The 26355-nt window shown below is 42.8% G+C and overlaps 1 protein-coding gene across 2 annotated transcripts; it reads right to left on the bottom strand.

Moving 5' to 3' along the window:
- Window positions 1-1312: 1312 nt before the first annotated feature.
- Window positions 1313-23343, bottom strand: acap1 (ArfGAP with coiled-coil, ankyrin repeat and PH domains 1). Of its 2 annotated transcripts, none has more exons than XR_013902314.1 (23): window positions 22793-23343; window positions 20155-20212; window positions 17320-17439; window positions 17126-17179; window positions 16923-16981; window positions 15514-15697; window positions 15228-15272; window positions 15040-15135; window positions 12731-12805; window positions 11684-11796; window positions 11506-11557; window positions 11319-11419; window positions 11045-11156; window positions 10736-10947; window positions 10588-10657; window positions 10299-10393; window positions 7030-7217; window positions 6874-6924; window positions 6595-6776; window positions 6047-6156; window positions 3452-3562; window positions 2260-3372; window positions 1313-2004 (listed from the first exon to the last, which is right to left on the bottom strand). XR_013902314.1 is itself a non-coding variant. In XM_026162078.2 (23 exons), exons 1-23 carry the CDS (start codon window positions 22843-22845, stop codon window positions 1907-1909), a joined length of 2301 nt encoding a protein of 766 aa, XP_026017863.1. In that variant the 5' UTR covers window positions 22846-23343; the 3' UTR covers window positions 1313-1906. The 2 variants fall into 2 exon arrangements, 1 of the variants encoding a protein (XP_026017863.1); XM_026162078.2 differs by having other exon boundaries at window positions 3311-3372.
- Window positions 23344-26355: the final 3012 nt, after the last annotated feature.

Genomic DNA, 26355 nt, shown 5'->3' with positions numbered 1-26355 from the left:
ATCAGGTGAGTGTGGAGGATATTTGAGTAAATGATGCTCTGCTTGTACAAAGGGGCCCAAGAAAATATCCCCCACATTATTACACCACCGGCTTGACCATTTTTTTTGTGGATAGATCCATGCTTTCATGCTGCTAACACCACATTCTGACCCTGCCATCTGAACAATCTGTTCAGATTGACAACTGTTTCCGATCTTTTATTGTCCAGTTTTAGTGAGTCAGCTTCCTGTTCTTACTTGACGCGAGTGATATTTGATGTGGTCTTCTGCTGCCTCTGCTTCAGTTTTGGAAATGGTTTTCTGCATACTTTGGTTTTAACACGTTTATTTGAGCTACTGTTGCATTTCTATCAGCTTAAACCAGTCTGGCCATTCTCTTCTGACCTCAAATATCAACAAGACGTTTTCCACCAGAGAACTGCTGCTCACTGGATATTTCATCATTTTTTCCAGACCATTCTCTGTAAACCCTACAGATGGTCGTGTGGGGAAATTCCAGCAGATCAGTAGTTTCTGAAATGCTCTGACCAACAACCATAACACATTCAGTCACTTCAATCCTCTTCATTCTGATGCTCAGTTTGAACTTCAGCAGGTCACCTTTACCCTGTTTTACATCCTTAAATGCACTGAGATGCTGCCATATGATTGGCTGACTAGATATTTGTGCTAATAAGCAGTTGATCAGGTATACCTACTTAAGTGGCTGGTTACTGTCTATAAACACTTCAGACTGCTCTATACACTCTGTTGCAGGCATGTTTTTTTTTCTACTCTTGGTTTAATACAGTGGTTCTTAACCTGGGTTCGATCCAACCCTAGGGGTTCGGCAGAGCCTCCGCCGTGACATGCACGGCTCATTTTGTGCACCAGTAAAAAACATGAGTGTCTTGAATTTGAAAAAAATCATATTTTATTTTTCACTAAAGAGGGGTTCAGTGACTGCACATATGAAACTGGTGGGGTTCGGTACCTCCAACAAGGTTAAGAACCCCTGGTTTAATACAATGTCAGCGAAAGCAGACATACCCAATACTGATGCTCTTAAGCACAGCAGCTCCATCTGTGAGCACCACCAGTGGAGCTACATGCTCTTGTGTTTGCCAATCAGAAGAAAGCTGGATGAAACAAAGGTGGAGATAATATGGCTCGTTTCAGAGAACGTGAGACCCAAGACAAAATTAGTAAGGATAATTAATGAGTTTTGGAAAGTTGTGCAAAGCACCTCTAATAGGATGACGAGTTCTTTAAAATAAGAACTTATTACTGCTTCAGTTCAAAAAGTTAAAACTGAAATACACTGAAACACGAGTTTGAATTTTTCTTTTATTTGATCTGAATACAAATTGAATGTACCTCACATAATTTAGACAAAACATGAACACAAAGTCCCAAATTTAAAAATCTGCAAATACTCCAGTTCATCGCAAGACGGTAGAAATAAAATGCAACTTCTAACAACAATTTCCTACAAACATTTTTTGTTTTGTTTCATGTAATGAGTCAGTAGAAATCGCAAAACCTAAAACAACAGCCTCGTTTCGCTTACAAAAAGAAGGAAAAAAAGAAATAAAAAAACTGATTTACTGGTTTTAATAAGAAAACTTTTGGCAGAGTAATGGTGCTACCCTCTGCTACAGACACCTCACGCTGGTCTCATAAAGCTGTTGCAGTGTTTCCACTTGGACACGATTGTTCTGCTCTGACGTGCTCGCACAAAGAATTCACTGTTCCGTTCGTTCCCTCTGAAGTCAACACCAGCTGAGCTGTGACCGAACACGTGGCAGGTAGCCAGCGAGAGAGAGAGAGCGAGTGCATCTGCATGCCTGAAAGATGAATCTTTTCTATATGTGCCTGAAAGTATGTGGTGCTGCACTGTGGAATGAGGAGGTGGAGAGGCAGCTGGTTAAGACTTCGGGTCAGCACTGCGGCGTTTGAGCTTCTCCGGGTTGTTCGAGGCCATGTGGGAAAAGTCTCTGAAAATGTCCTGGTAGGTTTCATCACCTGAAAAAGACCAGAGAAGACGTGAGCCTCAAAAGCTTTTGGAAATATTGAAAAGCTTAAAGAACCCACATTAGTGCCGCCCTTGCTTTCTGAAAGCACCCGTACTTTAATGTGCCGCAGCCATCGTTTCATCAAAAGCTACACCGTTAATTGCACACCAACTATTTCCTGGACACGTTTAGAGCTGTAGCCCTAAAGCAAGACACATGCAACTGAACACATAAACACACGTAATGGCATGCACATGCACTTTACCTCTTAGTTTGCTGTAGGTGGCGCACACTGCACAAGCAGTTGAGACCAGCCGGACGTCTCAGAGGGCAGAAGGCAAAGGCACACGAGTGCATACAACACAGACAACAACAACAGACAAAGCACAGCACGTCAAATACTGACCAGCAGTTCTTTCAAGCAGACAAACACAACTTGTTTTTCTTGTCCTTTTTCCTTCTCTCCCCAATTCCCGCATGACTAAAAACCGGACACAGGAGACTAAAGTATAAAGTTATCAAGAAGCCCTTAAACGGACCCAGAAGACAACCACGAAGGAATGGTCTTTGCAGCTTGAAAAAGAGCCAAATGGCACAAAAAACGCGAACAAAACCCACTGTTAACCTCAAGCTCGAGGGGCTGCGGCAGAGCGCTCAGTTAAGCACAAAAGAGGTCAAATCCAACAGTGTCGAAGCTTAAACTGAGTCACCGTTCACAGAACAGCGGGAGAAAATTGTCCTTGAGAACCAAAACCCAACCCTGAATTTAGCTTACATAAACTGGAATAAGAAACACAGTCACAAATACACAAATCAGCACACTGTACAGACAGAAAATATCCTAAATACACTGAAAATTGGCCTGACCCAGGTCTACTCTATACACAGCTTCTTTAAGCTCGCTTAAAGAACGGTTTAGTATTGAAGACGCCCACATGTAGGTCTGTGTTGACATAGTGTTCGGATGCTTTGTGGGTTTCAAAGTGCAGCATGATGTGCATTTACAATTCAAAGTGCGTGTGACCACCTCATGAGAACCACCCGTCGTACCCTCTGTTCCAGCCTATCTTCTCTCACAGGATTCTTAAAAAAATCTAAGTTGAAGCTTGTTTTTTTCTTTTTCATCTATAAACTCATGCACGGTAAGGCATGCTTGATTTTAAAAATATATATGTTTTAGCCCAGTTTGTCATTTTGAATCCCCATAGCCCATCCACTTATATGGTTCTTTATAGCCTGGAGACTCTTTCTAGTATTGGCCAGCCCACCTCCAGTCCCGCCCACTCCACCCCCTGATCCCTGCCCCTCTGAATGACCTGGTTGGCCGAACGCTCCATCCATCTCCCGCATCTCCTTGTTCATTTTGGCAATCCGCAACCTGAAAGACAGAAGATCGATTAAGCGAACCCGCAGCTGCTAACGTGGCTCACGTGTTTTCTTTCGAGTCAAACACTTACAAAGTGACGATGTCTGCATTGGCGTTATCCACGGCGATAGTTATCGGGTCCTTCTGGTTCTTGTCTCGGGCGTTGTAGTCAGCCCCTCGCTTCAAAAACAGACAAACCAACCTGAGAAACGGAGAAGAGAGAGCACATGAGAGACTTTAGCCTGGAAATCTATACTATATCCAAGCATTTCCAAGGACCCGAGCATTTAAGGAACTCAAGTGAAGGGACTGGAGTTTAAACTGACTTTCCCAACCAAAGCTTCTGGAGTTTAGTGTAGTTTCTCTTCTCGTTTTCTATCTCTACAGATCCACTTTCATATCCAATCAACATTAAACTCATGTCACAGTAAAAACCACAGCGTCACAGTACTCTTCTCAGGAATATCTTACAGGAAATGGACAAATCTGCATGTATGTGTTTCCAAGCCCTAAGGCGTGTGCAAGAGAACCAATAAAAAAATAAAGTTAAAACAATAAAAACAAACAGAATTATCAAACTCTAGATAATTGTCAAACAATCAGTTTCCCCTTGTAGCCTCCCTTTATGCTGGCTTTCTTTCTGATTGGCTGCCCCTCTGAGAGATGACCGCATTGGGGATGTCCACTCATGATGTTTGGAGCAGTCTGAAGCCTGAACCTCAGGGATCACACAATAGCTTTCTAATGCTTTCTAAGTCGTTCATGCTTTTGATGGAAAGCACAACGGGGACTATTAGTTCATGGGTTTATTTCTGTATTAGATTCACGTGGGTTCAATTCTTGGAACTATGAGTTCTGAACAGTTGAGAAGAAGTGTTGTCACGAATGTATCTGAATCATGTTATTTCTTGAATTTCAATGTATTATTAGAAACAAATAAAAAGATACTTAAAGGTAAGGAAACAATGAATTATACTGTATTATGTATTATAAAGTGTTACTGAAAATGCTGCAAAAATGGGAAAAAAAGCTACAGTTTTGAGACTATTTAATATCAATTATGTCCAACTAACTCGTCGCTCTTAAGAATAAACGTTTATGTTTCATTGTGACTCATTTTCCACTTTACTCACCACCGGCAGGTATTGTTGGCATAATGAGTCACACCAGCCTTGTTATTAGTTTAAATATATCTTAAGTGTGTATATCATCAAGTTTATACACAAAAATGGACATTCTGAATCCTTGACCTTGTTTTTTTGGTAATATTTGACGTCTGTTAACGTCCCCCTTGTTTACATCCTGGTGCTTTTGACCCTTACTCTTGATTTATGGTCGCTCTTTTTGAGTAGGTGTCTGCCTACAGAGAGAAGTATTCAACCTACGCAAACTGTTTACTCCTCCATAAACCCAACGGCACGCAGCTTTACTGTGAGTAGGTCAAATGCTGTTTGGTGGAGAAGCTGACTAGAAAAGGGAAGGATGCAACAGTGGATTTCACTGGGAACACGAGAAGTGCGAATTAAGATGAAAGCTAAAAAAATCCAGAGTAAAGGCACAGGCGGTGGCCGCAGTGGGCACTTTTGATTGTTTTGATCGGTTTCACTTCAGCTTATTGTAAAACTTCGCTCCTCTTCGCGGATGGCTGACAGGTCAACAACAGCACATGCAACAGCGGCCCGCAGACTGATTGTACCGCATTATTTGGGCGTTAGCTCCATCCAGCAACAGACGCTGTCTGCAGGTGGATGGTAGTCTGTAGCTGCCAAGTGTCTGCGAATGGAGAACCATGACGAGGCCCTTAAACTTCACCCACAAAGGACAATAAGAGACTACAGAAAGTCACTGATACTTGACAACTTCAAAAAACTACGGACACACAAAAAAAAACTGCTGGCAGGGTGGAGTTGGAGGTAAACATCCAGGGCTAAACTTTTCTCAATTTCTAGCTAGTCTTAGTTTATGATCTTACCTCCCCATTGCTGTCTTCCAGGCCCACGGTGTTAGACTTTTTGTCTCTGTTTAACATTTACATGTAAACCATACTGATTGTTCCCTGCTGTCCTCTTGTTTATTATTATAAATGTTATGTTATGATTTCCCAGTGGTTCAGAGTCATCTTACCGCCTCAGGCCCCCCCTCTGGGTTGGTAATCTCACCATACTTTGGTAAACACACCCTCACAGGAAAACTGGATCTGAAGGCACGTCTTCAACACCAGACATCGAGGAAAAACGACAAAACGCACTCTTATGGTGAAGACTTGTCAGCCACCCGCCTTAAATCTACCCCGCTCTACCACCTTTTATACTCTAAATGGGATAATCATTTACAGAAGGAACATCATGTTGTGTTAAATAAGACTTGAAACCACCAACTGAGCCCATAAACCCATTAGGAAACTCTTTACTGGAATCATGAGCGGTCGAGACATTTTCTCATCGACTTCTACTCAGACTGCAGCTGGTGGAGTTGCCCCCTGCTGGCAACTGGAGGGACTGCAGGTTTAAAGTCAGGTTTACGTCTTTCTACCAGTCCTCACATTTTTTACCCATGAAAGCATCCTGCTTCACTGTGTTTTCTTAGTCCAATAATCAGTGTCTGTTTTCAGATTCTGTTATCTTGGTATGAAGCTATTTTTTTTCACTGAAACAGGGCCGTGTCACAGTATCTGTGTTTGTCTTACCCCGTGTGGCCCAGGATGGTGGCGTGGTGCAGCGGTCCCCTGCCATTGCTGTCCGCCTGGTTAACGTTGGCGCCGTTTTGCAGCAGGAACTCGCAGGCTGCCAGGGCGTTCTGACCGAAACAGGAGAACGCGTGAGCTCAAACACCCTCTGAACCAATTGCACCGTGTGTCACACAGTGTGAGTAAAAGGTAGCTTAAGGATAAAAACGCCACAGTATCCTAATCGTTTAACACACATTTGCATGCAAATGTGCTTATGGCAGTTAAGAGATACTTTATTTTTAGTGGGAAGGGTATTTTGACCAGAGAAAGTAGAAACCCATTGACTACTACATGACAGTGACTATTTCGGGACCTGTTTCAAAGATAAGCCGTACCATCCCGCTTTTGTTCTCTACAAATGTTTAGCTGTACTCAAGCAAGACTGGTGTCCACAAATGGGACAACAGAGAGATTTCGTTATCACCTCCATCCATTTCCATGAGATCTAGAGGTCACAGAACTCGTAAAGATTCAAACTCTAATGATCGACTGAGCGTCCTTCTCACCACTGAGACAGCCTGTATCAGCGGCGTGCTCGACTCATCGTTCACGTTGACCCAGTTGACATCGGCTCCGTGGGCCAACGCGTCGGCCATGACGGGGAAGTTCTGCAGGGCTGCCGAGCGGTACAGCAGCGCCCCGGGGTGGAGGTGGCTGAGATCCTCCTCCTCCTCTTCCTCTTCATTATCTGAAAGATTTAACAGATGTAATGTTATGTGATTCTTCTCAAAAGCTGTACAAGCTCTTTTTTGGTGGATCTGTGTTTTGTTGAGGTCTTATCTCACCTCTGTGGAAGCCTGAATTGTTCTTCTGGACAAGGTCACTGGGGCTTAACCCTAAAGAGAGAACAACAGTCGTGATTACTGATACAGCTGACCAGGCCCTTAGCGTTATCGAAGTACGCCTTCCTGTTTGACAACAGGGGCGACTCGCTGCTTTACCTGTGACCCGAGGCAGAGTGGCTCTGTTCGGTTTGGGCTTGAGCGGCGGTCTCTGCGCGATCTGTGTGGCCGCTCGGTTTCTCCTGCCGCTGGATCGCCTCAGCGGGGGGTTCCTGCCAGTCTCAGGCAGCTTATGGATAAACTTCTTTTCAACATACTTTGATCGAATCCACGACTCCTTGTCTCCTCTGAGGATCAGAAAGTATCAGAAAATGAGAAAGAATAAGCGCGAGCGATGGAGGATACGCTTCTCTTACATCGAGGTAGAGTTAAAACAGAAGAAGGCCACGTGCAGGGCCGTGTCCATCAGTGTGTTTCTGGCTTTTCTTAAGCTCAGTTTCACTTCTCTACTTGACGGTGTGAGACAGGAATTTAAGTTTTTTAATTTAAGTTTCTGAGGCACTGAGTTAAGTAATACATTTATTTAAAATTGGGGATGTTTGTGTGCCTACTTTCTGAAGCAAAGTTAGTTTTTAGGCCTTTACAGACTCAAAGTTGACCACTGATTGGTATAATGTAACTATGCACACAACTAGCATTGTTAGAATTACAGGACAAGACACATGAGCAATAATCTTACAGAAGCAACTGTTGCCATCAGTCTGAGAAAGCTTATAAGGCCATATACAAATAATTCAAACTCCATCGTTTTACAGTGAGCAAGACGACACACAAGTGTAAGTGTAGGCTCAGATCAGACTTTCACAATCCAGAGCAACTGGGCAGCATGCTGGAACTAACACCTCATACCAACCGTGAAGCACGGTGGAGGAGGGGTGACGATTTGCAGCCACAGGTCATGGGAACCTCGCGGTCACTGAGTCAACTATGAACACATCTACACACCAAAGTATGCAAGTTTTTGAAGTATTCTAGAGTTAAATGGCATCTCTCTGATAGCTAAATATAAAATTGGTTCATGCAACATGACAATGATCTCAAGCACAGCAGAAAATCTGCAACAGAATGAAGAAAAAAAAAGATTAAAGATGTTGCAAAGGCCCTGTCAGAGTCCAGACCTCAACCTGACTCAAAAGCTGAGGTAGGACCTTTAGAGAGCTGTGAATAAATAAATGCCCACAAACCTCAAAGAACTAAAGCAACGCTGTGAAGAAGAGTTGGTCAAAATTCCTCTATAGTGATGTGAGAGACTGATAAAGCCACACAGGAAACGATAACTTTAAGTTATTACTGAATCTACGAGCTGCTGAATCATGGGGTGTAATTAGTTTAACACGGTGAAATATTTCATGGGTTTCATTTTATAACTTAGTAAAGCCTGGATCACTCTTATTACGTCCTGATACCCAAACCTTTAGAGTTAAAAGAGGCTGTACTTCCCTTTGACCGTATCTGAAGCTTGCAGCCTCACTATAAGTTTCCGGAAAACACTTTAGTTAGAGAGTTAACCATCTGTTTCATGTACATGCTGCAGTTCCTGTCTGTCGTGACAAAACGCAGACGAGAGGAAGCAAAAGAAGAAGAAAAAAGGTCTGAGATGGGTCGTAGGCTGCTGATAAAGTTAACCATAAACTACAAAGATCTCCATGGAGAGCACCTTTTTATATTCAGCATATAAATAAACATGCTCGGTGAAGCAGTGGCGTCAGTCCACTCCCACTCAGACCTGTAGCGAGTTAGTGATCAGTCAATGTAAAAATACAGCGTGCGCAAGCAGAACTGTTAGTAATGTTAATGTGGCAGCAGAAGGAGATGAAGAGCGCGTTCCTGTTTGTTTTTCTTTCCAGCTGCATCAACACCGATGTTCCATGAACCACTTAAAGAATGACGCTTGAACAGAGAGGGGATTGCAATAGATGCATGCAATATTCTCCCATCTGGAGGAGTCGTCTGAATTGCAAACAGGCAAACGCATAAAATAAAATACCAACACGATTAATGAAAGAATTGATTTAATTCAGTTGCAGCTGATTTGTTTTGCCTTTGGTATCAACCAACTATCATTAGCTCCTGACATCTATGGTCTACTTCCTCTACTGCTAATATTTACCCAATCGTCAGTCTTGTTTTGGCAATATAATCATCGCCTAGCTGCAAACTTAGAGGAGGAACACCAGTAATTTTCTACTGCAGCTCCAGAGTTAAGAAACACAAAGTAGCTACTTTCAGCTGCTCCCTTGTCACAAGTGTTCGCCACAGCAGGGAGGTCCACATGTTTGATTCGGGCACATTCGTGTCTCGGCCTGAATCCTAATCTGGGACATTTGTTTGATAAGCTGTAAACCACTCCACTGCGCTCAAAACTGAAGCACGAAAAGGCAGAAATAACTTGATTTTGACAGAAACCTTAGACATGTCCTGCTATACGCTCACACTTTTAACACTCGGTGGCATCCCCGTCCAATCAAGCAGAAACTCAGAGGCTTGAAACTGAAGCCAAACTACCAAAAAACATGCCTGACCGCAATTGACTAAAAAAAGTAAATGGATCTCTACAAAAATCTGAGTTTTACAGCAGAGATAAATGTGTTACTTAAAACAGTCTAAAGTGCATTTCGAAGTTGATGCCAACTGTACAGGGTGATTATTTCACAATTCTCCTGTTTACACTAAATTAACTATTTGAATTGTACCTATGGGTACAGGTGCGTACCACCGATTCTGCTTCAGCTAATCTGAGCCACTGAACTGGACGTCTCAACTATGTTTGTGGTATTTGTGCCTTTAAGACCTTTTTTAAATCAATAATCTGTCAAAAGTCTGTCCAGGAGGAATGTTCTCTAGTTTTTGAATGAAATGTTAATATTTTATTTTCATGCCAGCGCTAATTTACATAAATCTGTGTCTGTGCATGCTTCTGAGATGAACCGACCTCTTGTCATAAGACAGGTGGAATAGGTACCTGTTATATATACTCTATCGATGCACTGCATTAAGCTAGTTAGCAGTAGCGGATAACTTAGCACTCTAGCACTCTTCCAAATCTGGTCACTCTGGGCTCCAAAAAAACAAGATAGCAACAGGCAATGATGCTAAAATGAAACCATTAAAGCAGGTGTTTGTAAACCTGTTTTTTGTGCCATCTTTTATATACAGTCTATGTTTCTGATGCATTTTCTCTTGCACACGTCATGAAGTCTCCCAAAGCATGATAGCCAACAAGAATAACTGTCGGACTACACAGCGCTCCTTCAGGACTACAGAGGATATTAAATATTATTTTTTAATACCTAAGGAGACTTCCTGTCACACATCTGCACGTGGAAAAACCAGCTGAATGCACGTTGGACTGGATTGATTATGCGTACCTGGGACTGGAGGGATTGGGCTTCTTGATGGTGATCTCATCAATCCGAGCTTCATAGATCCTGTTGATAACTGTGTTCCCCAACTCACACATCAACTAAAGGCAGCAGGGAAACAAGAACAAATAAACCAGATTAAGTACTAATTTCTTTCTAATTTTTTTTATTTTGATTTGGCTTATATAAAGAAAACGGTTGCATAATCCATTGCGCAATCATAATTTTCTCTGGAACTTTTTCACAATAGGCCACAGGGAGGTGGAGCCGCTGCAGCTTTAAAATTTTAAATTACCTTAATAAGCTCGGGCTCCCAGGAGTCGAGGGTGAGGGAGCGCACTTTGGAGAAATGGACTCCAAGGCTCCTGCCAGGGAAGGAAACCATTAAAGCGCACAGTGGAAGCCAAATGTGTGTGTGTGTGTGTGTGTGTGTGTGTGTGTACCTGTGTATTCCTGAGCAGACAATACAAAGTGTGATGCCCAGGTTGATGGAGGCCCAGTCAGGACCCGGCTCTCCGCAGTCGCAGCACTGCCTGTTCCCCGGGATTGCCTGAACCTCCTCCAGTGCTTTGCAGCCCTCGTTGTCCTGATCCACGCCTCCTCCACCTCCTCCTCCTCCCAGGCTGCTTGTAGACACCGAGCTGCAGCGCTGTCTCTGATAACAGAGACACATGGGAATGGCGAGCATTTAACTCCCACTGGAAAGTGCACGTTGAAGATAATGTGTGTGTGTGTGGTGTATGTGTTCTCACTGGGCTGAGCGTGTCCTCTCGGCGCTCCTGAAAGGCCGAGGCGATGCTGTTTTGGACGGCGCTGATCCATGCTTGCTGCTGCCTTTCTGAGTCTGCCTGCAACAAACAGCACCTACGCACACAAAGTCACACAACAGTGACCATTTAACACTCGAGAAGCAAGAAACTAACACCTCGGCAGTCTGCAGGACGCTTTCACACACATGTGACGCTAATGCGACTTCACCACCATTACTGGAACAGACACACGCAGGTGTGCATGAAGTGAACTCACTTTGATGGGGAAACCACTTCAAAGCAAAAACGCCTCTCATTTTCAATGCTGGGTTTGACTGTGCAAAGACGCAAGTCCTCCACCACGACTGTAGGCTGGTCCTAAAAGATGGACAAACCGTGATGGTCAGGTTGCATACGTGCAAATTCGTCTTTCGAATGTGCTCGTGACCCTAAGCGAAATTTACCTTGAATTTCTTCTGATACACCAGCTGATTCTTCTGAATTGAAAACCAGCGCCTGAGGTGGAGAAAGAGTTTAGCCTTTTAGCTGTTTTCATTCACTGCCGGGCAAGCAAACGCACGGTGGACATCGGATTTATCACAGTGAGGTTCATGAGAGGAAAAGCACACAGAAAAGTTGTACCTGCTCCAGGTCTTGAAGGCGTTGCTGGCCCTCTTGTACAGATAGCCCTCCATCACGATCCCATTAGCTGCGTCACCATTAAAGTCCATAATGGAGTCATCATAAGACATGTCCTTGAAATATTTAAGAAATTAAAATCACATTGTGTCATCTGCTTCAAGGCCTTTTTTTTTTCTCCCCACAGCTTTAATTGTGTTTACAAAAAGTGATGTAATACAGAAGTAATTGGTGCGGTCCAGATCTGGCGTACCATGTGGAATGATTATTCTTTGGGTTGTCCCCCCTGTTTGCAATATCTGGGCCAAAAGTTATCAATAGCGATGCTGCATTTCATCCGAGAATGATGCAAATAAAGCAACCATGCTGTAATCGATGCCATTCAAATGTGGGCTACTTTTAGGCTGACATCCAGGCCTCACCTGACCCAGTAAGTTGCATCTTTGCTCATGTTAGATTTGTTATATTTGCACCAAAATGCTTTAGTCTCACAGTACATCAGTTTGTCGGGGCCAGAAAAAGCCCATCAGCACTGAATCCTTTCCACAAGATGCCAAAGTCCCTGGTGGGCTCCAATGAGCAGAGCGTATTTTACTGAAATACACATCTGTCTGCACAATCAGGAGCTTAGCAACCAAGCCTAGCATACAGGTACCTCCTAGTCCCCTTGAGGTTTTTATCTTTTTATCTATATTACATGTTATTATGTTGCCTAGCAACCACCTACCAACTGTCTAAAATGACTAACTTGTTGGATTTATGCATCTCTATTAAATCATTGCGTCATTTTAACTTCACAACATTAACATCTCATTTTTATTGTTGCAACTTTCATTATGCATCATATACTGTCATGTCATCGTGTTGTCTAGCAACCACCTAACAAGAGATTAAAATCACAGATGAAAACACAGCTACATCGTGTAAAAACGAACGTGACAGCACCAGAAATGCCGTCTTCGTTATTCCACTGTCTCCGTCTTGTTAAAACCTAATGCCTACATTACCCATGATGCTCCTTTCGGTTGTGAATGTTTGTAACTGCGTTACCTTTTTCTTGATTGCTGCGTGTCTTTGCTCCATGTCCCTCTTTTCTCTGGCACAGTCGAGGACAAACTGTTTGTGCTGTCAAAACACAACACGACACAGCGTTTATTAAACCTGGATTCATATTTTTACACTTTCAGCTCGCTGTCCAGCTCTACCAGGTTAAACACACACTGAAAGGACAGTGGTTCGATCACCATCCCCTCCTGTCACTGTGCTGAAATACCCTTGGGAAAGATAGTGAACCAAACACTTTATAACTGAATGTTAGAAACTGTTTATGCGTAGAAAGCGAGCAGCGAGATGCTTTAAAAGCACCAGCCTATTTACCAGTCAAACTGAGATTATTCAGAACATCAACATTTTTACGAGCCTTCAGATTTGCAACACTTTTATTCAGGTCGCTAAACTAGTACAAAACCCCCGCACCAACTATTTTTCAGCATCTCTCACCGATCACTTTATCTTTTCCTTTATTTCATAAGAACATTGCAAATTTTAAAAAATAAAGCGCAAAACAGTTTGTGAGGACCGTTTAAAACTGTAAAACCTGCATAGTCTTTCCATTTAATGTTACGAAGGAGAGTTTTCTCCTTTCATTTTCATCTCCGACACATTTAGTTCTTTCAGAAACTCGGAGAGATCGGCAGCTTCGCGGTGGGTTATCACTCCTGCGCACTCTTGTGCAAACAGGAACTAGGAAGTGCTGAACTTCTGCCGTGTATCCTGCGCCAAACCAGAAAACAACATGGGTGGTCTCTCCTGCACAGAGCCTGCTTAGAGCATCACCCTCTCCCTATTTCACTCTCTCCTCTGCTCTTGCTCGTTCTCATCATTTCTTGTTCAAACAGGAAACGCTTTTCTGTGGTTTGATCCGGTCAGTGAACGTGTTCACAATTTACTTCCTGTTTGAAACTCTTTTTATTTGATCAAAAACACTTAGCAGCAATGCTGCCTCTGCTCAAGGTTGACGGTGCAGAAAAGATTTTACAGTTTCCTCTGCAAAGGAGCAGGAAGGGGCGCACGCGCACACACACACACAGACATGTGAAATATTTCCTGTTGTTGCTCACTTTTTCCTGTCACGATGAAAGTGTGATGTCACCTTGTGACTCCACTGCCCCTCCCCAAAAAGATGCCAGTTCCTAGTTGGACAGAGTTAACCCAAACAGCATTTTGGCCAAAAGCATCATACCATGACGCCCGTGGTCCACAAACACGATTGTTTCATTCAAAATGTTTTAGCAACATCTTGTGTATCCCTAAGCCAGAACAAACATTTGTAATCCATTTCCTGCCTCATAAATCATCTGCGAGGCTTTTCTGGGTGTTTCAGGTCTACGTTGTTCACCAGCTTTTGGTTGGCTTCTCTCTTTTTAGCATGCAGACAATGTACAATGCAGCAGTTTATCACCACTAACTAATCAACTCAGCAGCAACACTTTGTCTATACATGTGGTCCCATCATGCTTACTGTGAGCGTCCCTAGAAAAAACTCATTCTAATGCAAGAAAAACACTGTGCAATAAGTTTACAGCAATTAGTCTTTGGCTCAGGATAAAGACTCAAACTGAGAAACTGCTAATGTGGCTGTGTCCACTTTTTTGTTTAAGGAAAACATTTTTCAGAGATGAAATTAACACGTTGACAGCCTAGGCCAAAAGCACTTTTTGTCTATAAAGCTTATTTCCTCCTTCAACAACTGTAGAGTAGGTTAAGATTTAATACAATACTGAAGTTATATCCTTAAAATTGTGTAACTTTACAAGACCAAACATGGTCACTTCTGGTCTAAAAAGACCAACGAGTGCATCAGGAGTGGCTGTTTCCATCTTTTACATACAGTCTATGGGGCAGACTTTGTTACCTATTTTAAGGGTGGCTCTTTGGTGCCCTGGCAGGGCCTCTGTGTGTGTGTGAGTGTGTGTGTTGCTTGCTCTTGGCAGCTGACTCCAGTTTAGCCAGAGAGAGGAGTGCTCCAAGAGCTCAGTGCAGAGGAGGCGGTTCTGTTTGGCTCCTTTAACCCTTCTTTGGTTACTCTTTTGTTTAGTTACCAGCTTCTAGTTTTGTTGTGTTTTTAACTCATCATTTGTTGTTATTCCCTTGAACTTCTTAGAAAGAAACACACACACAGCAGGATTACAAGTAAGGTTTCTATTCTACACATTCACAAGTATGAACGCATTTTTCTCACATTGAGGATATCTTCTTCCTGTCCTACTGCTACTTATTTATGACTCATGCACAGACGGTTTCAGTCACAAAATGTCATTTTAACCGAAACAGAGATGTAACAAAACAGAAATAGTTACCTCTTCATTCAGCTTTTGTCGATACTCGTCCAGTTCTGACAGAGACTGGTGACCCTGCAGGAAGAACTGGGCTTGGGCATCCATCAGCGACAACATCTGACAGGAAGCAACACAAAGCCAGTGAGAAACGTCTGAAGATAGAGTATGCATTTAAAAATGGACACATACAGGTAAAAAAACCAACTCACTGCCAGCAGAATATCTGTCTTCTTCTTGGCCTCAATGACATTAATCTGAAAAAAAGAAAAAGCAGGAAGCAATGGTTAGAGAGACTTCCATATTTTCATGACCAAAACAGATTCTGCCCAGCCAGAAGCCACAACCACAAGACTGGACGGAAGCCCTGAGGCAGGCCTGTTATCATCCAAAGCAAAAGTATGACCACTGTGCTGCTGCTGCAGGCTGTTGTTCCAACCTAGCAGTCTGAGTTAAAGTGAAGCCTGTGTGAGCCTCTCTGCACTCATCTTTCCTCACCTCCAGCACGTAGTCCAAAGCCTCAGACCTGAAGGCCTTGCGCGCGTTGAGCAGGGCGTTACTCGCCTCGTCCACCTCGTGCTGCTTCCCGCGTGGAGCCTGAGCGTTCCTTGACAGCGACCCCTCCAGGGCTTCGCTGCTCTTTTCAAACTCTTTTCGTCTGTCCTTAAAACGACGAACATCTCTGCAGAACAGGAGACGAAGGTAAGAAGGGGGAAAAAAGTATTATGCTGTGCAAAAATCTTGAGCCATCACTTTTCTCTGTACATATTTCCTGCAAATGTTCTAGTAATTTTGTATTACAGTGCTCTTGAGCAACAGTTCTCCATGCTTTCTTAATGTCTTTCAAAAATTATTCTGGTGGCTTTTCCGCTCCTTTACAGCCCAGTCCCTGTACCTGACACTTCCTCATTCATTAAGCCCCTTGACACAAACCTATGAGTCATTCAAGCAATAAAACTGCACCTAACTCAAGGGATGAACCAGTGTTCAGACAAATTGGCAAAGAAACAACTTTAAATGGTATCTTTAGACACTTTGTTGTTAGCAGCTTGTCACAAAACAAATCATTTGTTTAATTGATTCTATCTAACGCCATTTGTAAAACACAGTGGAGACTGTCATGGTTTGGCACTGCATTCTGTTGTGTTGCATCAAAATTGATGCAATTAAGCACACAGAATATCCCATCAGATTTTTATCCACCATGCAACAACATCTGGAAAGCATCTGCTTGACAACAGCTTTATTTTTCAGCATGACAATAATCCCAGACACTTTGCCAATGCAATAAATGGACACCTGGATAGAAAAAACACACACTATGGAGCACTATCGGTCATGGATTAGCCTCCCCAGAGCCCCGACCTCAACACTACTGAAGCAGTGTGGGATCATCTAAAGGTGGAAACATCATGTCCTTCAAGAAGTCTGGAGAACTATTCATGAAGACTTCTCACAGAAATGGAAAGAAAGCTGCCTCATAGAGGGAGGTAAAGTAAGCAGTATCCACATTACCAGATCAGTTTTTATGCAAAAGCAGAAAGCAAGTTATTGGATGCTGCTAAGTCACATGCACATGATATAAAACATTTTTTAATCACCGGCAAATTTATTGTTCTTTCTTTCTTACTTTTTTACCATAGCTTTTGTGCAATACTGTTTACCACGTGACGCTATCGCAAATACCTCTCTTATCTAATCTACCAAGTTATTTCCACTAATGGGAGCAGACCACAAGACAAACTATGAGGAGAAGCAGAACGATTATGACAGGCACACATGAAGGGGAATGACTGTATCTAAGGAAAATGTACGTATGTATGAAGTGTATGCTGGTGGGAAAGAAACTCAGAAATTAAAGCCTTAGATCGAACACACAGGTGGGGCCACCGTAGCGGCTCACTCACTCTTTCACAAAGCTTTGCAGCTTCGCCCTCACTGACTTCTGCGTGGTCTCAATCACTTCCTAAAAGGAGACAAAGACAAACATATTAAATGTCAAATGTAATATGTTCAGCGGCGTGCTGCAGCCGTACTTGACCACATACTGCAGCTCGATAAGCATCGGCACTGAAAAGGAGAAGTCAGAGGCCGTGAATAACAAACTCACCCCCTGTGCCTCAAAAATGACATTCAGCTTTTTGGAAAATTTCTCCAAGCAGTCCTGCAGAGCACAAATCTTAGATTAGACTCTGAAACTTATCAAGTCAATAATGCATTTTAATGTTTTCATTCATCGATTCATAACCGCCATCTTTATTTACAGCTTCCGGGCACTTTGAGAACCCAGTGTGCTCTGCTCACCGCCATCATCTTGTCCCCGGAGCATTGGTGTCCGAGCTCCCGGAGGCCATTCACGAAGCTCTTGCTGGTCTGACAGTAGGCTTTGCCAGCCTCCAGCATGGCCTGGCACTGTTTCACTAGCTGGATGACACAAATAAGCAACACAAAGATTAAATGATCTCCTGAACAATGTAACAGCAGGCAACAAACGTCAGTTTAACATACTCAGCATGAATGCAGATTATAACCTTGTTCACAGATTTTAATTCTGGTTGTTCAGTAGCTGTACTGGAGACCTGAGAGAATAAGTATAAAACATGCCGGAAGTGTTTCAAACCTTCATTCTATCTAAAGGCCACCAGGTGGCGATAGCTGTGGTTGCAGCTGCAAAAAGACTTGTGGTCCTATAAAATTGTATGCAGAAAGCAGCTTGACGTCTGTAAATAGTTTCCTGCTAAGTGTATGAGCTCAGTCGTATATTTTGAGTCATACTGAAGAAAGAGCGGTCGACCACTTCGTGTAAGCACTATGTTTGTTTCTCTTTTAACTCCATTTTGGTCTCCACCACCATACGAGGACTATATGAGGCTCTTTTATCTGTTAAAGTTAGCTTTTTTCTTCTTCTTCTGTTGCTAGCTTATAGCTAATTTGGCTAGCTGGCTAAATAATAAACAGCAATGTTGTTTTTGTCTTATTTTTGCTGAAACAGCTTCTTGATAGTCTGCTCCTGGAAAATACGAGAGGCTGTTTCTGCCACTGGAAAAATAAATTTGCCATCTATGAGTCAAAAATTCAGGTTATTATCTAAATTTTGACTTACAGACTAAAATTTCCAAGGAAGTTGAAATTTTGAGATAGCTGCCTGAAATTTTGACTCTAGCTAACTTGAAACTCAAAATCAGCTCTTTCTGGTAAAAAATAAAAATAAAAAAGATAAAAATTTCATTGGTGGAAACAAACAGCACTGATGGAAGGACTGAGACTGAAACAGCACAAACTGCGTCATGCCAGGAAAACTTGCTTTAAAGCTATTTAGAGGCCAGGAAAGTGGAGGATCTCTATGTGTTGATGTATGCTTTTTAAATAAAAGTACGTAGTAAGTAAATACATTAATTTTTTAATTAAAGGTCAAATATAAACTGAGCTTCTGCCTTGGAAAGATAAGGCCTGTACCCAGTGTCCACCCTCACAGTCGTTTCCACTTTTTTGTTGATTAGATCTTTCCTCTGGCCTCTGTGAGGACCCTTTGAAGTTCAAAAACAAGAAATTGCATACAGATTATATTTTCTGACCCATTAAAAGCTCCATTTATCAAGCAATAAAACCCACCGCTGATCACTTCAGCGTGATCTGCTAACTTACAGCTTGAAGCTTTAGGTGGTTTTCAAGCCAATTCAGTGACTTTATGACTTTCCTCTTAAGTGCTGCTTGTGACCACAAGTGTTCAGCAAAAAGGACTTAAACCCTGTGGGAGCTCCTCTCTTCCCCAGCGTGTTCAACAGCTGACCTTTATTACATCTGCAAATATCTAATTCAATGCAATAATTTAAAAGACGTGTTCGGAGAAATCTTTAGTTTTATTAGCGTCACATTTAAACCACCAGTGACATCTGAGGAGGCACGTCGCAGTGACAAAACCTAACCTGTATCCCTGCACCAAGACATGTCAGTGACTCATTATGTAAGCACACACATCACCTGAGCGTAGATATGACTGCAGTGGCATCATAGGACACGCTGTCTGACCTTTTTGTGCAAATCTCAGTCAATTTATCTGCATTTCTCTGAGCAAAAGCACCTCTGAACACAGCGAAGACGTGAAGCTGAATCCACACGCTTCAGTCCTGAACTCAACGAACTTCTAAAATTGTTGGAAAAAATAAATTTAAAAAAAGCGTAGTGGCTAATTTGCATACAAAACACACAGATTACACATCTCTCTACACTGCTACAGATCACAAATGAGCTCCATGCAGCATTAAATCCACACTTCACTTACATAATGAATACTTACAATCAGACCTTTATATAGAATATTAAGTTTGATTTGTACTCCAGCAACGTTTAACTCTAAACACCCTCCTTTTTGAGACTGTGGTATCACTCGTACAGTAGATTATCTGCTGACTTCTTCTGATCTAGTCAGATAACCGAAAAATATAGCGTGCAGTGTCTGTCAAAGAAGAACTTTGTCCCAAAATCCTTTTGGGATGTGGCTCAGACCTGTCGCAGCCTGTGAAATAGCACCGGGACAGAAAAAAAAAAAAACATGTGCTACTTCCTTAAACCTAATCTCGTGGAAAACATCTCATGCATGCAGGGAAAGGCTTCTTTCTGTTTCACCTGCTCAACTGAAATCAGTCACATTCATGACACTTTACAGGCAAAGTGAGTGTGTTTTTGTTTTTGTTTTTGTATTTAAAAATGGTAAAATATAACATGTGGGAACCTGAGCTCGCAGAATAACTAACAACATAGTAGTAAGTCACTTTGATTTGTGCTTATTCCGTATCATCGGGGAACAGAAACGCAGCATGTGACTGACGTCTATCAGATGAATAGATCTGAAACTGTAGATTTTTACAGCGTGAGCACGCAACAGGGAATATAGGTCGGCACGGCGAAGCAGAACGAAGTGCAGTTCTCTCTGAAGCAGGACAATATGATGGGGAAGCAGCACCTGCAGGCACTTCCTGCTCGCCGTCAGGTGAAAAAAAAGCTCCAACCACCAACGCCCACCGCTGACTTCGCTGCCACTGTCCATCGACATGTGATGCCTCGTCTCCGTTTGTGCGCTTGTGTGTTTGTGTGTGAAGTGGAGCGGTGACATTTCAAAAACATCTGGAAGTGTCTTACCTTCTCCAACCGTGTCTCGAGTTCACTCACGTCATTCTGGACGTCTTCGATCTCAGCTCTGGAAAAGAGAAAATTCCAGTTAAAGGTCAGGGGTCATGGATTTTTCAATATAAGGCGTGAAAACCCTTCATTTTAAAGTCATTTATCAGCTCTATCCTCTCAAAAACTGCTTTTTCTCTTTTTTGCACAATTATAAACTAGAATAAAGAATAAAACTAGAATAAAACACAAACTTTCTGATGTTTTACAGACTAAATATTTCATTTCTTTACACATTTCTGCAAACATCACTCCACCTGCCCTGTGATTGGCTGGGTTAGCCACCACCACCCCTCCCCCTCCTGCAAACCCTGATCTAAAAAAGCAGTTAAGAAAATGAATGGATGGATTCTTGCACATTTTACTGCTTAACATTAAAACATAACCACTGCAATATGATGCGCTTCTGTGGTGCAAGCTCGATACCTTCATGGACAGCTTTATTTCTCCATTTCTTATTTGCTCTGCACGCTTACAAACCAAATAATTCATGCTTAACATTTTTATTCTTGTGCTTTATTTCCACTGAGACGATGCATATGACTCGTCAGCATTTCCATGCCTTTAAAAGCAGTGGATGTCAACGTGTCACCGTCACAGTGCGCAGGAACAGTCGGAATCGCACAACAGGAAAGAGTATTTTTTTGTTGTCTTAATATTGTGCAGCTAGAGCCTCGTCACGCTGACAGAGTTACTCCACATATTTCACGGCCGCCACTATTTCATGCCCCGGGCATCTTGTTTTACACTCATTTAGCTGTAATTAAGCATGAAGCGTTGGGTATTTTTAGAATCTCTGTGACCTTCGGCAGGGTTTGAAGTGCATTCCTGTGGGTTTGAATGGAGCTTAGGGGACGCTCCAGCCATCAGACGTTTATGTAGGCCCACATGACTGCAAAGAAAACCTCCAGTGTGCGTGTAATTGATTACGTTTTGTTTTCTGGGTTCAGGATGTGGACTCGAAGATCTCTGAGACAAAAGCTCCTCAGAGATCCTCTTCAGGGCTGGTCTTTTTAAGAGCCGCCTTCTTTTTCTTGTTTTTTTTGTCGTGACACTTTCTTTCGATCTCTTTCTGCCTGTCGTGTCTTCTCATACCAAAAGCTAAACCATGTGGTTTCCGCTGCCTTCCACCAACAGTACAGAGATACAGAGAGAAACAGAGAGACAGAGAAAGAAAAAAAAAAAAAGAGGCGCGTCTGAGTGGGGAGAGGAGAGGAGGCCCGGGACAGACAGTAACTGTTTGTGTTTGTTAGTGCGGCGAGGTTTGAATCAAAGTCTGAGGTCATGTGCTCTTGAAACACGACCAAATGACATGTCAAGCCAGGAGAGAAGGGAAGAAAAGGGTTGTTTTTTTTTAAAAAAGAAAGAAAAAGGGTCTAAAGGAGAGAGGCCACTGTGGAGGAGAGTGAAGGAGCCCTTGATTAAGAAGAAGCACATCCTTTTTATCTTCTTCATGTCTCCTTGCAAGAGAGACGGAGGCTAAGAAAGCAAATTAAGACAGAGCTTAAGCTGAGTTTCCGCCGTGGTTCTCCCCACAGAAAACACGCTTCCTGTCTCCTGTTGATCACCTCAGCACATCTCGCTTCACTTCCTGTCGCCCTCCCACCCCGCTGTTACCTAGTAACCAGAAGGTACCACATTTGAGTGTCTGTCCCAAGGTGTCAGAGCACTTTATTTCCCCTCATTTGTTTTTTGGCCCTCTGTATTGTCCATCCATCTTCCCGTGTATGTGTGTGCGATTATGTGTATTTGATGACTGCAGCACCTCCTCCTCCCTCCTTCACCCTGCTCGCAGCCTGACACGAGACCTCACCACGTCTGCTGCCACAAGTCAAACTTTCCACTGCTGTGTGAGCCCCATAAATTCAAGATGGGCGAGAGAGAAAGACTGAGGTATGCCAAATCAGGCTGAGGCAGCCACTGTGACTCAGGCGAGCTGCCACAAACTGTCAAGGCACACCCAAAGTTGTGCCAAGCTCTCTCTTGAGCCACTTGCAAAAGCAACTCAGAAACACTTCCCTTTCGATTGCACCAGATGTGCTGATGTTGAAAGGAAACTGATCGCACTCCGCTTTGCTGACACGCAGCAGGGGCTGCAGTGACCCGGCCTGAATTAAGATTTCGATTCTCTGAAAAATGAGTGTGATCTCTCTGAGAGTGGAGGTGGGTTGATCTCGACAACTATCAGGAAGAGGAAGCATCAAAGCTGCAACTGAAGTTTGGAAAACCAAGCCACTAGTGATAGCACTGCTGATATTTTCCACTGGAAGGAGTTTCGTGGCGATGTTTGAATGTCCGTGGCTAGTACAGGTTTTCTGTGGTCTCGGTGAGACGTGGGAAAGCACCTCAGAGCAGCAGATCAGCCCCCCACGGCCCTGCAGGCCTGCACAATGTCCTCATAGCTTTCAGTGACTTTTGACCCGAGCAGCTCAAACTCTCTGACAGAAGAGTGAACAGCAACACCGGCAAATGCATAAATGTTTTATTAGGGAAACATGAATCAGCCTTTAATCCATAATCTCCTGCTGGAGCTGGAGCAAAGCCAGCTGTTCACTGGTGACATCAGCATGACTAACAAAGGTACAGGTGAAACTCTTACCTGAAGCGCGGGGAGTCCTTCAAACCCTCCTCAAAGTCCAGCTTCACCGTCATCCTTTGCGTTGACACCAACCCTCGTGACACTTCGTGTATTTATGTGACTCCTGGCTTTCAGCTGGAGGTGCCCGGCAGCCTGGCAAAGACAAAAACTAACTCTTTTCCCCCCCACTCGTTTTAACGCTCCACATCGGCAGCCCGGATCATTGTTCTCGCTGCTGGGTGTTTTCGCTCTCGTGTAGAACTTGTTTTCCTCTCCGGGTTTCTTTCTTTTTCGCCCGAACTGTTGCACATTCGCGTCGGAAGAGAACTTGTCAGCACTGAATGAACTGAGGGGATGTTAGTCGCGTCATTACCATCTTATGCGGCAGATTTTTTTAAAAAGGCACAGTCCGGCGCAGAAGATGCGCAAAGCCACGGGAGGAGTTCCAGCAGAGGGCCAGAGTGTCCTTATGGATCCCAGAGGATTTCAAATAAAATCCGATGGCAGCGTGAATCAGGACTCCCCGGGGGTGCCGAGTCTAGTACTCTGCCTGTCTCTCTGCCTCTCTCTCTGTCTCAGAAGAGGTCCACCCCCCATGTCACGTCCCACTATTTCCGGGTTTGTTACTCATGGCAAACTGTGGTTTTGAAGTAGGAAGCTGCACATAATAAGAGACATACACTGCCAAGTTGCATCATATGAAAAAAACGCCGATCTGAAGGATTTACAATGTGACACTAACGTTTAACATCCACACCGGCTACAGCAGGCCGTGTCGTGACTTTTCACCCCCCTCACTTAGTTTCTCCCTTTGTTGTTTGTGTGTTCTACTTTTCAGTTACAGTACAACAGTGAGCTTCACATGCAGTTAGACTGGGTGTGTATTCTTGTCTGACAACCTTGTCTGTTATGGTTTTTGCTGAGGTGTAAAGAAACTCCCCCATAGCCACCCACTGCCAACAGATCCACTATAGAAGTTCATTCATGCCAAGAAAATAATGAACCTATTAATAGCAATGGAAAAGTGATTCCACGAATGGAAGAACAAGAGGTTTGACATTCTGTGTTTAAATATGTGGTGTTGTTTTGATTTTTAATGTGTCTAAATGGCTTTAATAAAACTATTTTTAAAAATGTGCGCACATTTTCTACATAAATCCAAAGTGCCTTTCTTTTTTACCCTTTGCCCACAGCCAATAGTGTGTAACTACAGGAAATATTAGGTTAGAAATGTAGTCCACTAGTTGCTATACCACAACACCGATGTAAGGCCAAAAATAAAACTGATAACGTTTTGCTAGGAATATTGTTTCACCCTAGTGACAGATCCAAATCAAACAGAGAGATTCATTATTCATAGGGAAGCAGGAGAAATATCATTATAAGAATAAGGGCACCAGGTTAGCTAACCTGGTGCCCTTATTGCAGGGGTTGCTCATGTGCTGACAAACTTCAAACTACAGCAGAGACAATGTACAAAGTTTGCAATGACAGACGAGGTGAGCGTAGTCACAGCACGTGCACTTGTCAGCAGAGATTTTACATTACAATGCACTACACATGTGCCTGAACTTCAAAGAAGTATAACAGGAATGACTACTCCGCCATCGCCAGCTATAACTGAGTATAGCCGAGTGATAAGTGGCAAATAGTTTGATTCTGTTTAAACAAGCCTAATGACAACAATGAACAGCACTCAACAAAAACGAGGCGTTAACCTTCTGGGAATGAAAAAAGAAAGAAGAACAAGAGCAAGAGGAGTGAGAAAAAAGTCAGCACATAATAACAACTGAATATAACACTAAATAATTCATGTGAAATGAACTGTGGAGGACAAAACCTTAAATAACCAAAATGTCCAAAATCAAATTCTGCTTAGGACCCAGTGATACCTCTGGCTGACTCTGCTCAGGCATACAGTACACTTGTCTCTCAGTTGTCATACAACATATGACATACAGTGCAAAACAGTGCAACCCAGAAAAGGTGGAAAAACTGTTAAGATACAAAATAAAAATTGAGATATCATTCAGAAAATGATAGAATATAAAGATTACAGCAACAAAAATCTAAATACAATGCAATTAGCATGATAAAAGTAAAAACAGAAGTTAAAATATGTGAAATGTCAGACTTCCAAGGTGAAAATTGTTAGTATTTCAGCTCAACATCATGAAATACAAAGAAAATCCGTGACTTCCTGGGTCAAAAGGAGGCAACTAAAGACTCGATTATACTCAGCTGTGGACAGTTAGACAACTAATGACTGTTCCTGTTATACTTTATGAAGTCTGCCGCCTGGTTGCAGGGACAGTTGCTACATTGTCATGTAAATTCTCCTTGGATAAGTCTGCACAATCCCAAAAATCAGGCAGGTATGTGGATGTACACAGGACCATCTGATGATGAGCTTTACCTCACTGGTACCCAAGTGGACGTTATCGGACTTGTACAATCCCTGCTTAAATAAAAAACAAACAAACATGCAACCTACTCACTAAAGACCTCGATAGTACTTCAAAAGAATGGCTAACTCAAAAAAACACGAGTAAGTACTGTACAGCTGACTGAGGCTTTCTATGTTAGAATGATAGTAGAAAATAAAGAGTAAATCATCATCGCTTATTATCTAACACGTTCAAGTTACAATGCAAAAACATAAAAAGTATAACTTTTTACATTTTTGTCCCGGCAGAGTTGGGCTTCCATACATTTCACAAACCAGCACAACAAACTATTGGCCAACATTAAATAACCAATCTTGGCTTCGTTATCATTCCCACAAACTTGTGTAGTCAGGTTTGTAGTCAGACAGTATAAAGCCTGTGGTGGACTACTTTGCGTGGAGGTGTAATTACAGTGGCTCAGAGGACTCTTCTGTCTACCTCCATCATACCACCGAGTCGAAATGCACAAAAATACTCTATTTATCTATCCGATCCTGTGTGTGGCTCCCCCTGCTGATCAGAAACAATCATTGCAGGCTCGCCTATCTCATCAGACAACAACATAACTGTACTGATGTTTTTCTTTCTTCCTTTGCTTTCACGTCACTGTTCTTTTCCCCTTATTCCCTAAAAATCTGGGTGTCGGAAGATCACAGCAGAGTGACGCCTTCGGTGTCCAGACTGTTCCTGTTTCAGTGGGAAATGATGTGATTCTCACATGTATTTTCTCAGGCGACACGGAAAGGGCGTAGTTAGGTATGCTGTTGCCAAGTTGCTTCATCAAAATAAACAGTGAAGTGATTTCAGAAGTGTACCAGCCTTAACGTTTCAAAGTAGGGCCTTCACCAAAATTCCCATGCCAAAGATGTGTATATGTGTGTGTGTGTGTGTGTGTGTGTGTGTGTGTGTGTGTGTGTGTGTGTGTGTGTGTGTGTGTGTGTGTGTGTGTGTGAGAAAACGTATAAAGACGGGGACAGAAAACCGCATGTGTTTTACACAACTGACAACTATAAAGGATTAAATAGTAATTTTAGCTTCTCAACTTAACGTATCTAAGCCCTTAAAAACATCCTGCCCCCCTTCCAGAGCGGGCAGCAGAAGCAAAGTGCAAGTCCTGCGCCAGTAAAGGGGGGCGTG

This window comes from Astatotilapia calliptera, chromosome 3 (genome assembly GCF_964374335.1).
Source record: "Astatotilapia calliptera chromosome 3, fAstCal68.1, whole genome shotgun sequence".
NCBI classification, from domain to species: domain Eukaryota; kingdom Metazoa; phylum Chordata; class Actinopteri; order Cichliformes; family Cichlidae; genus Astatotilapia; species Astatotilapia calliptera.
This window is presented reverse-complemented; position numbering and strand designations above follow the sequence as displayed.